Genomic DNA, 14,930 nt, shown 5'->3' on the forward strand with positions numbered 1-14,930 from the left:
CTCACAGGGGGGCTCCTGGGTGTGTGTGCACAAATGCTTGAATGAATTTACATTCTTCAGAAGAGGGAGGTGGTGGGGTGGGGTGGGATGCGGGGGAGAAGGACTCAGGAAAAGAGGCTAGGTCTGCCCTCAATTCTTAGGTCCTAAGTTTTTTTTTTTTTTAAGATTTTATTTATTTGACAGAGAGAGACACAGCGAGAGAGGGAATACAAGCAGGGGGAATGGGAGAGGGAGAAGCAGGCTTCCCGCGGAGCAGAGAGCCCGATGCGGGGCTCCATCCCAGGACCCTGGGATCATGACCTGAGCCGAAGGCAGACGCTTAACGACTGAGCCACCCAGGCGCCCCTTAGGTCCTAAGCTTTAAAGAGAAGGTCGCTCTCACCCCTTAATACGTTATGATTAACTGAAAAAACAAAACAAAAAACTACTGAACTGTAACGTAAGCGAAAAAAAGTCCCACGAAGATCTGATTTCAGACAATGTAGCCATTCTCACCCGCATATTTTAAACATCCAGTACCCTTTTTATTTTCATTTCTCGGTGTCCCTGAATTGAGGGGTCCAAAACACACAACTCGGTTGGGTATATTGCAGCAGAGAAGGCCCTAGTGGATGGAGCTCCCCACAAACAAGCTATGATAATCTCCGTCCCTCAGATTCTTGCTCTGTAAATTGGGTGAGCTAACTCCTGCACTGTGGGGGGTAAAGTCAGTTCCTAGTTAAGGGCTGAAAAACTGTGTTTTCGGTAATCAGAGCCCCAGGATTGAGGTCTCTGCTCTGGCCCTACATTACTGCGACACCTTCCTCTTCCTCCTCCTCCTCCCCCGTTTCTCAGGTGATAAGGCTGGGTTGCAGCTTTCCTGAAGTCACTCCTCCCCGGTGACTGACCGTTGGTGACTTCCGGGCCACGTCCTGCAGAGGTTCCTCCCGAATGGGCGACCTTAGGTTGTGGCGCTCTGGCATCCCGACCCCGCCCCTCCCCGCCGCCGGGCCGCCGCCAAACCCCGGCGCGCGGATCACGCGGGACGGAGCCGCTCTGGGCATGCTCAGTGGCCCGGCAGGTGGGGCCGCCGCGGGACGCCGGGTCCGGCCGGGAGCAGAGGGGCGGGGGCAGAGAGAGGGAAGTGGGCGGGAGCTGAGAGCAGAGTCGCGAGAGTCGCCGGCGGTCGCGGGGCGCTGGGCAGGTGGGAGCCCGCGCGGGCCGGGCCGGGATGAGCAATGGCATCAGTCAAGGTGGCCGTGAGGGTCCGGCCCATGAATCGCAGGTGAGTTGGGGGAGGCCATAGGCGGCCCCCCGATGCGCCCCCACCCGGAGGAACCTAGTCTGCAATTCCCCTCAAAGGCCAGCCTGGACTTAAGTGTCACGGGATGGTCTCTGGCCCACTGGTCCCTGGCTGTGGCCTCTGGGGGCCTGGAGCACTTCACGCTTTGCTGTCCCTTTTACGCTGCCCTGTTCGGACAGCTCTGGGGATACAGAGTTCACGAGGCCAGGAGAAGAGTCCTGTCCCACTAACTTGTGGAGGTTTACATGTTTCCCCTTTTCAGAAGCGTCAGGGGATCACTTTCATGAAGGCTTAAAATCCTGGGGGAATATGAGAGGTCATGGGACACCACAGCTGTCAAGCGAACTCCCCTCAATTGTGTCAACTCAGAAGTTCTCTGTTAACAACAATATTTTTAATTGCTTCGTGAGAGATGATTTCAATTCCCTGAATGTGAACCCTGACTTCTAATAGGTAACCGAGCAGTTCTTAACTTCCATTCGAGAGTAGATGGGAAACTTCAGCAAAGTTTTCGCTTCAGGGGAAAACAAAATCAAAGACACTTAGGCACACGTGTTGGAAATCTGCTGGTGTTAAGAGATGGGAAGAGTTATAAACACATTTAGAATCCAGTCTTGTATTTTTCTACAAAGAAATGCTTTTCAGAATGATTTGACTCTTTATTCTTTGAAAAATAATCCCAGCTTCCTTCTCAATGACTTCTTTATAATCAGTATAGAAAGATGCTTTAGAAGAGTTACTGTTTAAATTGGTTTAACTTTAAAGAATGAAGTAGACCTAAATGGGATGTGTCCTTCGGAGTTGACAGGCCCAGTTCACACAAGTCCATTTGTTTTTATTGGCTTCTCAGTCAAGTTGTTGGACATTTGATTTACCATATGGCCTTTCCACTTTCTCATATCAACTTGTGGAGGTCATTGTTTGGTAGTTCTGACAGCTGATTGCGGCATCCAAAGATCATAAAATCAAGTTATTGCCAGAATCTTCTTTGACTCACCTGAATCTGTTTTTTCTGTTGGCAAATAGGGAATCATTACTCTGGTTTGTAACTGTTGAAAACCAGCGCTTTTGTCGTTTTTAAGTTATTTGTAAAGCTTTTTAGGAAGGAGTTTGACTTTTTTGTAAGTCCAAAGAGAATATGGATGTTGCTATGTATATTCAGTCATACAAGACAAACAGACCCCAAAGTCATTTAGATGATTTAAAAAGATTTTTCTTTATTCTGGATTTACATGTATAAAGAAGTTCCTTTCTCTCTTTGGAATAACATGAACACATGCTAGAGGATTGTATTGGTAACTTTAGAAAGCACCTACCAAGTGCACAGCATTGTCCTGGGAGCTATATGGGGGATAAGGTGAATGAGGTTTAATGAGTGTCTTCTGAGGGCCTACTATCTAGTGGGGGAGGGACTACATACTGGCAGGACTCTCCTAAAACATGGGGCTGGTTGGGAGTGATGGTCCAAGTGCAGTCCTTTGTCAGTCGTAGGCCTGGAGCCCAGTTATATGGAGGGGCTGCAGGAAACGTCCAAAAGCCATGTGCTTTGAGGTGGTAGATTGAAGTGATGGTATTTGTACTTTCAGCAGAGAACTTTGGTGGTGGCATCAGGATTAGGGCAAGAGCTAAGGAAGTAGCAGTCTGGACCAAAGGCATAAATGGGAAGGCTGGATAGATACACCGAGACAGTTTCCTGGAAGAATTGAGAGGATTTTGCTGATCCTTGGATGGGAAGGAGGGGGAAGGGGAGAACGTAGAACCATTAACTGAGGTTTGATGGTCAAGGAGGTGGAAGAGGTTCGGGGACGGTGGATAGTGAGGTTGGTGTATTCTCTCTTGGATCCCTAGAGTCATATGAGATACAGTGTTAAGAACAAGCACAGTGTTGTCACAGAATGAGTGCTGCCCTCGTATTGACCCTGTTGATCTATCTGAAGTGTGGGGAGGGCATCTGTCTCTTTGGTGATGTTCAGTAGCATGTTAGAAACATGGGTTTAGGTCTCAGGTAATTTGAGGACTGACATTTGGAAAGCTTTTGCACACAGATGACAGTTTAAGAATGTTACAGTGAGGGGCGCCTGGGTGGCTCAGTCGTTAAGCGTCTACCTTTGGCTCAAGCCATGATCCCAGGGTCCTGGGATTGAGCCCCACATCGGGCTCCCTGCACAGTGGGAAGCCTGCTTCTCTCTCTCCCACTCCCCCTGCTTGTGTTCCCTCTCTCGCTGTGTCTCTCTCTGTGAAATAAATAAAATCTTTAAAAAAAAAAAAAAAAGAATGTTACAGTGAGGAGATTTCTCAGGAGAAGAAAATCTTATCTTTATGTGTATATGGACATACATGCACACATACGTATACACATATGTGTGTATATATAGAGAGAGTGGGTTAAAAACATGTTACAGTGAGAAGAAAAGGATTGGATACTGGGATATACTTTTCTTTAGAATTCTAGGGAGAAGATTGGCTTGCCCTTCGTGGAGGAACCAGCACAGCAAATTGTCATGGCAGGGAAAGGAGCAGTGTCTCTTGAAGGAGGTGGTGGTTGTTGGTGTCAGATGTTGCCAAGATGGTGCCCTGAGGGTGTAAGATGAGGTCCTTGGTCTTGGAGACAGGAACGTTGGTAACCTTCCAAAGGGCAGTTTCAAGGAGAGACAATGACCCAGAAGTTGGCAGTGGAATGGAAAGAGGCATACAAATGGCCAACCAAAAGTACCTGACCTAAACATGCAAATTATAATAGCAGAAGAAACCTTTTTTTATCAGTGAGATTGGTGGACGTTGACTGAACATCAAGTGCTGGCAAAGGAGTGTTGATGAAATCATCTAAAGGGTCAGAACCTCTGAAACTTTCTTATTGGGAAATTTAACAGGAACTGTCAAGATTAGAAATTTATAAACCCACCAATTGGGCAGTTTCATTTCTGAGAATTTATTTTATGCATTATATTCCTACCTACCAGGATGAACGTGGGATTGCAGATGTAAAATTTTTGTTCTGTTAATCTTTAGAGGAGTTTTAGGCAAAGAGGGAGCAACCAGCAGAAAGCAAAGGCCTGGGGTATTGGAAGGTGAGGACTGGTGTTGCAGACTCTAAAAGGATGGAGGCACAGGGTGAAATGTGACCTTCTGAGCCAGGAGCCTTTGCAGTAACTAGTCCTTGCCAACAAACACCCAGTGCTTGATTCAGGCTAAGATGTGATGCCTTTATTTTTACTACCGTGGTGCTTTGGGTTATGTGGCAGAAGTAGTTTTGAAAGAGCCGTTACTTTGCATCACATCACAGCAGCTGCCTTTCCCGAGAGTTCCCTCTGTGGCAGTGGTACAAAATCTAATTTAATCTTTGTAACAGTCTTAGTAGGTACAGACTATTATTGTCATGCCGTAGTACAGATTGGGAGACATAGTAAACTTGCCCGAAGTCAATTTCTGAGGATGGTCACAGCTCTACTTTTTTGAAAATGAGTAAAACCTTCGCCAAAACAATTTGCTTATAGTTTTTTATGGGCACATTTTAACATTTATGTATTGTCTTTTTATGCCTTATGTATGTAGTCTTATGTATTCCTTTTTCTTTGTGATTTCTTCCATTGTTCTTAGGCCTGGCCTTTTCTTTTTTACTGGTTTCATTTTTTTAATAATTTTACGAGATACTTTTTTTTCCAACAAAATTCCAACAAAAATAATGATTTGGTAACTAATTTGTCCATTTCCTTTTGGTTTCACTTGTTTGTTTTTTTCATGGAAACACTAGATGATTCTGTCCCTCTTTTTTTTTTTTCTTTTAAAGAGAGTGTGAGAATGCTGGGCCTGGACGGGCAGAGGGAGAGAGAGAATCTTAAATAGGCTCCATACTAAATGCAGAGCCTGATCTCACAACCCTGACATCATGACCTAAGCCGAAATCAAGAGTCCAACACTTAACCGACTGAGCCACCCAGGCGCCCCAGTAGATGATTCTCTACTGCCATTTATCCTGTCCCATTGATTTGCTAGTGTTGATGGGGCTGGGATCTGAGGGCAGACTGCGTAGGTTCCAGTATTGGCTGTCATTTACAAGCTGGGTTAAATTTGAGCAAGAGACTTAATTGTTCCAAACCTCAGTTTTTGCAGCTGTAAAATGGGTGATAGTAATTATACATACCTTATAGGTCTTTTTTCATATATATCTTTTACCATGATTCACAGACGACACATTTGAAAGCTCTATAGATATGTAAAAGATTGAAGCTCTAGATAGATATGTAAAAGATTCATGAGGTGTTACATGCAGTTCACTCATATTTTCTGTTCTGTCCTATTTTATTCTCTTGTCTTGTTAAAAAATGCTATTTCTAGATCCACTAAATTGACTTCAAGATCTATTAATGATTTGCAGTTGGCAATATGAAGAACAACCGTTGTGAGGGTCAAAGGAGATCGTGCATGTGGATAACGCTCTCCACACAGTACCTGGCATGCAGCAAGGGCTCTGTAAAGATTGGTTATTGTTATTACTGTTATTTTTTATAATTTAATGATTGTAACTTTATTCAATAACAATATATGAGATGTTTTTTTTTTTTACTAAAAAAATATTTACTGAGTGCTGGCAACAAGCCAGGTGATAGCTTTTTAATGTGCTTTCTTATCTGATAAGGCAAGACCACCTCATTCCTTCCCTTTTCTGACTGTTTTTAGCTTTTCTTTCTGATTAGCTTCTCAGGTGGAATTCACAGTCATGTTTAGCAAGTTAAAAAGAGAAGAAGGAAAAAAAATCACCATTGGTATTTTGACTGGGATTGACCTCTTTAGGGTATACTGAAGTCTCATTTTAAGAGTGTCAGGGACTAGTTCGCGGTGGTCTCTTGGATCTCTGATGAAGACAGCAGACGGCTCGGGTGTTAGGGTTGGGAGACATCTGTCTAGATGCTTCGAGGCATCAGGCATCATGCTCTTCTCTTTACCGTGGCAACTTCCTTTCCTGCTCCCACCAACTGAGTGACTGAGGGCTTTTTATGCCCATTTGATAGAGGGGAAACTGAGAGCCCTCGCGTAATAGTCCCTTCAGTCTGGACTTGAACCAAGTCTGTCTTACTCTCATTTCTGAAGCTCCTCCATTATACAGAACACTTAGATGAGAGGAGGGCGGGGGACTGCAAGGCAGGTAGGAACGAGTGCAGTTACCAGGGGTTTTAGACCAACTGAAGCTTTGTGTAAGAATTAGTTGAGAGGCGGGTAGGCAGGTAGACAGGGTGTTGTGAGGACTTTCCTTTGTTAAGCTTGGGAGTTTGGGCTTTCATTCTCCGGTTTGCTGGCTAGTATGGTAGCATTGGCCTCATGTGGTTATTTTAGTTAACATTAAGTAGAATTAAAATTTAGTTGCTCAGTTGCACTAGTCATGCTTTAAATACTCAGTAGCCCGCGTATTGAACAGCACTGATATAGAGCACGTCCATCATTGTGGAAAGTTCTGTTGGATGGTAAGACTGAACTGGCTTGAGTCCCAGATTTACCACTTCTGAGTTTTGTGCCTTGGCACTTAAGTGCCCTGTGCTTCAGTTTCTTCATGTGCAAAATGGAAATCTTCACAGGACCCACCCTGTGGGGCTGAGATGGTGACTGAATGCACTCACACTAACTAACAGTGTTGGGCCTCAAAGCGAGTGCTCTATAAATATTGGCTATTATTTTTAGACACTGGGGGCTATTGATGGTTTTAAAACAGGGTTGTCATTTGCCATACTATCTTCAGAAGTTTCATCTCATAGCAGGGAAGTGCTACCAGGACCAGCAACAATGAACTTTTATTTACTATTTGCCAAGTACTGTGCTAAGTGCCCTTTATGCACTATTATTATCCCATTGACTTTCCCATCATTCTCTGGGATGCGAGACCCGGGGCCTAAATGTCTATATGAGTGGGCAGAGGCCAGTGCAGGAAGACCATAAAGAATTGAAATATGACCCATGACGATGTGATTCTGGACTAGATTGGAGTTGTAATAGGTGTTAAAATTCAGCCAAGTACATTCAAAGTCTAATAGGCTTTATTAAGCAATTCACAAATCAGGCAGCATCCTCACGTAGCAAGTAGAAAAGAGCTCCAAGGAGTCGTACAAAATGGAAGGTTTTTATAGGAAGGAGGATGGGGCAAGAAGTTATTAACAGAAGAAAAGAAAGGATTGTTTCAGGCAAGGTCACCTTCCCGGAGGGAGAACAGAGAGTCTTACTGGGTGGATAACCTTGTCTTCCTTTGGGGGTTGGGGAGGGCCCATGTGACAGATTACCTCAATGGTGCCGACCAGAGACCTGTTGGCCAACTGTGTTCCTGGGGGTGGTTGAAATTGCAATTAGGTTAGATATTAAGCCCCAGTTTGGTGACTTGGCCTAGCATACGTGACTCCATTTTGGAAATAGGAACCATAGGAAAGGGCACAATCAAAGGATAAGACTTGCAAACAAAATCCTGAAGAAGCTTTCACTGTATTTTCTGACTGTGAAAATCATACATGCTTATAAAAACTTTATGCTCTGCAGAAAAGTGTACCAAAGAAATCAAATTGACAATCGCTCATAATTCCATGATCCAGGGATCACTACTTGTAAACTTTTGGTGCATTGGAATCCAGTCTTTTTTCCCCCTGCTTGTGTAGCAACATAATGTATACACTGTTTTATACCCTACTATTTGCATTTGCAAGAGACATCCTGAAGACAAATTGGCAGGCCACAGGGAGGCCAGAGTCAAAGACGAATGAGTGGTTTGGGATATTAAGTGGAAGAATGACCTTCCCCAAAGCCAGGACACCAGGATGAGCTGGTTGGGTTGGAGGGGCATGGTGGTGAGTTGAGTCGGCTCGGCTACTGGTGGGGGAGCCAGGCAGTAGGGACTCATGAGGTATCAGCTCTGCGATGCACATTTGGACATGGGTTGCTTGAAGGTGATAGTGGATGTGGTGGAAGTGAGTTTGGTTTCCAAGGAGGACCATAGTGAAGAAGGAAGAGGGGTAGCAGAACTGCATAATTGGCAGTGTCCTGGGCAAGTGGATTTTACTGGGTCTTTAGGACTCATTCCTTTTTTTGTACCACACTGATTCTCAGTGTGGTCCAGGGACAGTTGAGGATCACTGAGGCTCTTTTAGGGGGTTCCCAAAGTCAGAACTGTATTTGCAGTAATACTAAGATAGTTTTGCCTTTTTCACTCTTCTCTCATGGGGGTATGGTGGAGTTTTCCAGAAGCACCATGGTGTGCAATGATGTCATGGCTCATGTGCTCTGCATTCTATGTTTTAAAAATGTCTCCGTTTTAATTTCTTGTATGGTAACTGTCATGGATAGTACTCCTGTTCTGCTCCTTCCTGTGGGGCACAGGGCCTGACATAGGCCCCAGCCCTCACCTGGGCATCGAAAACCTGGGCTAGGAGGCAGAGGAGAAGTGTAGTGTGTGTGTTTTTGTTTTAAAGAAGAGGAACAGAAAACAAGTAGAGAGGTAGGGGGTTGGGGCAAGAAGGCTACCGGGCCAAGGGAGGGATGTAGGGAGGGATGGCGAGAAAGAGAGCCGTGGTTTCTCACACAGGGAGTGGAATAGCTGTGATGCTTCAGGTGAGGTTCCCAGGGAGGCTTGTGCTGTCACTTGACTCAGGGAGCTTGGAGCACATGGAGGTTTTATCCTTTCTTTTAGGTGGACTTGACAAGTGACATGAAGCAAGTGACTGATGATGTATTTTCACATTCAAAATTTAAAAAATATCTTAATGTGTATAAAGCACTTACATAAGATGTGAGTACTGGTAGTTTAGAAAAAAAACAAAAAATGCTCTTTAGTGACATAGAGTACCAAATAAGCATAATTTAGTATTAACTTCTTTGTTTTACTGAAGGAGGCTGTGAGTGAGAGAGAGATCAAGAGTGTGTTTGTCTTTCTGTCTGTCAGAGGTTGTTTAGAAATGTCCAGTTGTGCGATATGTAGTGTTTTGGATTGAATTTGATTTATTTTGTACGTCCTCATTTCATGATTAATTTTGTAAATAATCTCAATAACCTTTGCTGTTTCTGTGGGTTCTAGAATTGGGATGCCATCTTGTTTTGTGAAGGAAAATTGTTATAGTTATACCTCCAGCCTGGGGGAGGACATGATAGTGCCTTATAATCCCCAGCCCCCTTCCACAGGACTGAGAGCCTCTGGTTTATTTTGGTGGCTTGGACTACCTTCTGTCCAGCTCCAGTTGCAGAGACAGTCCAGGAAAAAGTCCTTCATGGGAAGGTGGGCATCGTTCCCTTGGATTCAGCCTGCTGATTCGCATTAAGCACAGAGGAGGTCACTGCCAGCAGGGCCTGGAAGCTTCCCCTCACTGCCGGGCTCTGGGCTGAGCGCTTGTTTCCTGCTCTGTCCATTTCTAAATACATTCATTATTCATTGTTGCTGCATACTAGAGGGGAAATAGCTATTTCTGTGATCAGCGTAGACACTTTGGGCAAATTTCAGTGGGATATGTAAAATTTAAAGTCATTTGAGAAAGAGCTTTCACTAATGGTGTTGATAACGTGATTTTTGTCATCTGTTACTATTGCTAGTCACTCATTCACTTACTAGGAACTCTGCTAAGTCTTAAGTGATCACTGTCTAATTTAATTCCCAGCAACAGCCCTGTGGGGCTGAATATGGTTAGCTCCATTTTATGGATGAGAAAACTGGGGACCAGAGAAGGATCGGGTCCGGGCTCCAGCTTTATCACATCACACTGGTTTTCTGGCTTTATAGCATTTACCATTATCTGAGTGTATGTGCGTGTGCATGTATGTGTGCATATGAATGTATTTTTGTTTGTTTGCTTTTTTATTGGCTCCTTGCACATAAATTCTGTGAGAGCCACTAACCCTGTCGGTCTTACTCATGGCTGTTTCCCCAAAGCCTAGAACCATTCCTGGCAGAGATGGGTCCTCAGAAAATATTTATTGCATTAATAACTGCCACCTCTCCTGTCCCTCTCCCGCATCTTTCAGCTGTGGATGCTTATAAGGAATCAGGAATCCTTAGCCCAGCATCTTTTATAAGGAATCAGGAATCCCTAGCCCAGCATCTGTTATAAGGAATCAGGAATTCCTAGCCCAGCATCTGTAGGGGGTAAAGGGAGTTTCAATGATCCTTCTGTTGGGTATTAGGAAGACAGGAGAGGTGAAAGAGGCCTGGGGAGAGCCTGGGTGAAGAATGACAGCTCCAGAGCTTTCCCTGTGTATTAAGTTAATTATATGCAAATTACACATTGAATACTCATTATGTTTATTTCTTAAGGTTAGAGAATTGGCTATAAAACACTTACTGTGTTTAAATGATACATAGTTTATGGGACAGAACATTCATGTTCCTTTCTTCAGAAAAAGTTTTTTTTTAAACTTTTTATCCTGAAATTATTTTATTTTATTAAAAATATATTTTTTTTTATTTGACAGAGAGATAGTGAGAGCAGGAACACAAGCAGGGGCAGTGGGAGAGGGAGAAGCAGGCTTCCCGCTGAACAGGGAGCCCAATGCGGGGCTCGATCCCAGGACCCTGGGATTATGACCTGAGCCGAAGGCAGACTTAATGACTGAGCCACACAGGCGCCCCCTGAAATAATTTTAGACTTACAGTTCCTCTATGCATTTCATCCAGCTTCCCCTAATATTAGCATCTTACATAACCATGGTACAGCTCCTGAACCAAGAAATTAACGCGGGTGCAAGACTATTATAGCTGGATTCTAGTTTTACCTCGACTGTCCGTCCTCTGTTCCAGGAGCCAGTGCTGGACCCCACACTGCACTTAGTCGCCGTCTCTCCTTAATCTCTTCTGGTCTGTGACAGCTCCTTGGTCTCAGAAGAGTGCCAGTTAGTTAGCTTGTGAGGTGGCCCTCAGTGGGTTTCTCTGATGTTTTATCATGATTGAATTGAAGATGCAGTTTTGGTGAGAACACCACATAAGTGATCTTGTTCTCTTCATTTCACATCATGCCAGGGTTCATGGTGTCAGTTTGTCTCCTTAGTGGTGACATTGACCTTGACCACTGGTTAACCTGGTATCTGCTGGTGGTGTCTATGGTTGATAAATACCTGAAAGAGATAGTTTTTGGGAAAAGTTTTTGATTTCAGTTTGTAACACTAGTTTTTCCCCATAAGAACCCATTTCAGATGTTCCGGTAAAAATTATTGTGAATATAAGATTCATTTAAAGCATTCCCCCTACCCAACTTAGCGAAAAAGAATGTATCATACTTAAAACAAGACATTTGTGCTTTGGAAGGCTGATGATGATTGTACAGAACTGTGTACTTCAGACATTTTCAGTAAGACATTTATCAGCTCAGTGCATGCTGATGTCTTCTATTCTCTACTATGTCATTAAAAAAGATAATTGTTACCCACTAAATTCATTTGATGATCTGCAATTTGAAAAACACTAGTGTAGTGAATTTATTATCCAGAACAGAAGTTGGTAAAAGCTGATTTTTTTTTTTTTACATGAGAGAACACTGAAGTTAGGATGATGTTAGATTGAAAGTCAGTCCTGTTTCCCCTAGGAAGTTGGGGGGCTCACGATCCCAAGAGGATAAGTCAAGCTTAGAGAATTTTCAACTTTTAAGAGTCTAGGATTCTGAACCCACTATGGGATGTCCACTCTCAAGAGCTTGCTTTCTTGAGCCCTCACGGCCTCATGTTCTCTCGCCAGGTTACACCTGCTGATTCTTGTTTTTAGGGTTTTATTAACAGAATCTAAACCATCACAGTGATTCTGCTTGAAAATATGCTTGGGGCAGAGGTAAAGCACTGTGTGAGCTCTCTCTTAGTGGGACTTAAAGTTCCCCAGGGAGGTTTCAAGGAAAAAAAAAAATTCAAGGTGATGGAGACTATCTCAAAAGTGAGAAAAAATGTAGAGATGAAGCTTTTAAAAATAGATTTTGGTCTGTTCTCTTCCTTTTCCAAAAGTTAGTGTTTCCCTGTGAGCTATCTTTACTTGATCAGATTGAAAGGCAATTGTGAGAAAAATGTCACTAGTCTGGGCTGGAGCTCATGTATGATGACCCAAATAAGGTATTACTCTTTTCTTCTTCTTATTTGTTTTGATGGGGGGAGGGGCGGTGTCTTACTAAGCATCCTGAAAGTATTGAACCAGAACTCTGTCCTATCTAAAACACTGAATTGGGGGCGCCTGGGTGGCTCAGTCGGTTAAGCATCTGACTCTTGATTTTGGCTCAGGTCCGGATCTCAGGGCCTTGAGATTAAGCCCCGCACTGGGCTCTGTGCTCAGCACAGAGTCTGCCTGAGATTTTCTCTCTCCCTCTGTCCCTCCCCCCTCTAATAAATAAATATAATCTTTAAAAAAAATAAAATGTTGCAGTGGTCTCTTATATGAACAGGATCAGGCACCAACAGAGTACTCCCCCCACCCCTGCCCTCACCCAGCTGCAGGTGGAGTGGTCCTTCTTTTCTTCTTTTTATTTTAATATTTAAAAATTTTTCATTATGGAACACTTACAGAAAGTTGCAGCATAGTACAGACATAGCTTTCACCCAACTTCCCTAAGTGTTCTAACCTTAGAAAATTATAATACAATTTAAAACCAGCAAAGTAACATTGACGCAGTACTATTCACTAATCTGATTTATTCAGTTCCCCAAGTTGCCCCACTAGTGTCTTTTTTTGGGTCTGAGTTCCAGTCCAGGATTGCACAATGCATTTAGTTGTCTTGTAAAACATTTTCTTAAACTTTTTTTTGTTCTTGGGGTCCACTTTGCCTATCCTGATATGATATTAAGGGTAAGAATAGATAACATTTCCCCTGGAATAGCTCTGTCCATTTGAAAGGTTGAGGAATTATGTCTCCTGGCATCTTTTGTTGGAATGTAGACAGTTTGAGCTGTTCACACCTTGGTTGGCTTAATTATTCCACATGTCAAATGCAAAGGACATATGAGGACCTTTCATCCTGGATGGGGTGGAAGGGTCTGGAGTTCAGAATGAGTCAGGGGAAGGCAGGTCTCAGTGGTGTGTTAAGGATTGGTTTTAGGCATAATTAACTAAATCTGTAGTACAGGGGCCACAAACCCAATGCCTACAGGGACCAGACAGGCCTGCAACAATCCACGTTATAAACTCTGAGCACAGAGGATGGGATAAGTAGCTGCAGATTCTCAGCTTCATGGTTGGGGAGGTAATCGTGTGTGGAGGGGCACTTGATAGTTTCTGTAGCAAATTTACACCCCCCCCCCCCCCCCGCCCCGCAACATACTTTTAATTGCTTGGCACTAAAGTTACCAAAGACGTTTATTTTTTACTCATGAAGGCAGATCACCGTGTGTAGTTGTGCTTTTCTATTTCCTGGAGGCTCTACTCTCTGGGGCCTCACCACCATCTCTTCAGCTAGCGGAAGGGAGCTGGAGGGTGGGGCAGTGTACCCACTTCTTGTCCTCCTTGGTGTGGAAGAGACGCATCACTGGTGCTCACCGTCCATTGGCCACATGGCCATACCTGGATGGGAGGAAGGCTGGGAACTATAGTGACTTTACTGGTTGGGACACTACTTTCCAGTGATAATTCTATACTGTAAAGGGGAAGTGTCTATTTCTACTGCGCCCTATGTCTTGAGAGACTACTCTGTCCCAGCCAGTGATACCATTGAGGAACTTTGCACTCGCCTTTCCATCTGGTACGGGTGTGATGCAGATGTCCACGTGTTCTGTTTCCGCCTTCCTTTAGTTAGATGTCACCTCTTCAGTGATCCCATTGAAAATATCATCTCCCTTCCCTGGTGTTCCCTATCCCCCTTCTCGATTTTTTTTTTCTTTATCACACTTTTCACAACTTAGCCTACTGTGTATTTTACTTATTTATTGGTATATTGTCTGAATCCCTCTATGAGGACAGGGGCCATTTCTGTCTCATTCTTGGTTATCTTTCTTGTGCTTGACATGTAGCGAGTGTTCAAGTGTTGAATAAAATGGGAACCTGGACTGATCAAATTCCCCAAATTTCAAATGTTGGCAAGGATTATAGCTAAAACAAGCAAACAGATCACTATGCAGGCCAAGCAGACCACGTCTGTGGGTGTGATGCTGGCTGCCAGCCTAGGCCTTGGGTGAGAGCCAGGTGCCAGGGACTGGGGCCAAAGACATGGGTTTGTTTTCTAGGTCCACCACTTGCTCATTGTGTGAGCTTGGGTGTGTCATTTTGCTTTTCTGGGTCTCAGATCCTTCTAAAATATGAGACTAATTGTCCTCCCTCTGTCCCCTACCCCATGTGACTGTGATGATTAAATGAGGTAGATGATACCTAAAAACACCCAATATGCCAGAGATGCTCAGTTAATTCTTGGACTTACTGAGTATCTAACTGTGCTGGTCCCTGTGCTAGGTATCAGAGGAATGCATGCTGAGTGGGGGCAGTCCCAGCAAAATTCCAGGGAGAGGGGAGGCTTGATCTGGACCTTGTAAGATGGGAAAGAGTCATAGCAGAAGAAAGATCTTTCAGTCATTAAGTATTTATTGAGCACCTGTGTGTATCGGGTGCCATTCAAAGATTGAAGATTCCTTGCTGAACAGGATGGATAAAGTGGCTGCCCTCAGAGAGCTTATACTTTCATATACTGCAGTCTAATAGAAGGCAATGTCATCCACCTATGTAATTTAAGATTTT

General features: G+C 43.9%; 1 protein-coding gene across 3 annotated transcripts in view; it reads left to right on the forward strand.

Annotated features, from left to right (window-relative positions):
* Positions 1–1,106: 1,106 nt before the first annotated feature.
* KIF16B (kinesin family member 16B) overlaps positions 1,107–14,930 on the forward strand; it is a 296,746-nt gene continuing 282,922 nt past the window's right edge. For all 3 annotated transcript variants that reach the window (XM_035005811.1, XM_035005813.1, XM_035005812.1), the window contains exon 1: positions 1,107–1,264. In XM_035005811.1, the coding sequence (XP_034861702.1) occupies positions 1,218–1,264 (47 nt within the window). In that variant the 5' untranslated portion in view covers positions 1,107–1,217. The remainder of the gene's footprint in view (positions 1,265–14,930) is intronic.

This window comes from Mirounga leonina, unplaced genomic scaffold, assembly GCF_011800145.1.
Source record: "Mirounga leonina isolate KUSES-001 unplaced genomic scaffold, KU_Mleo_1.0 Mir_150, whole genome shotgun sequence".
In the NCBI taxonomy this organism is placed as follows: Eukaryota; Metazoa; Chordata; class Mammalia; order Carnivora; family Phocidae; genus Mirounga; species Mirounga leonina.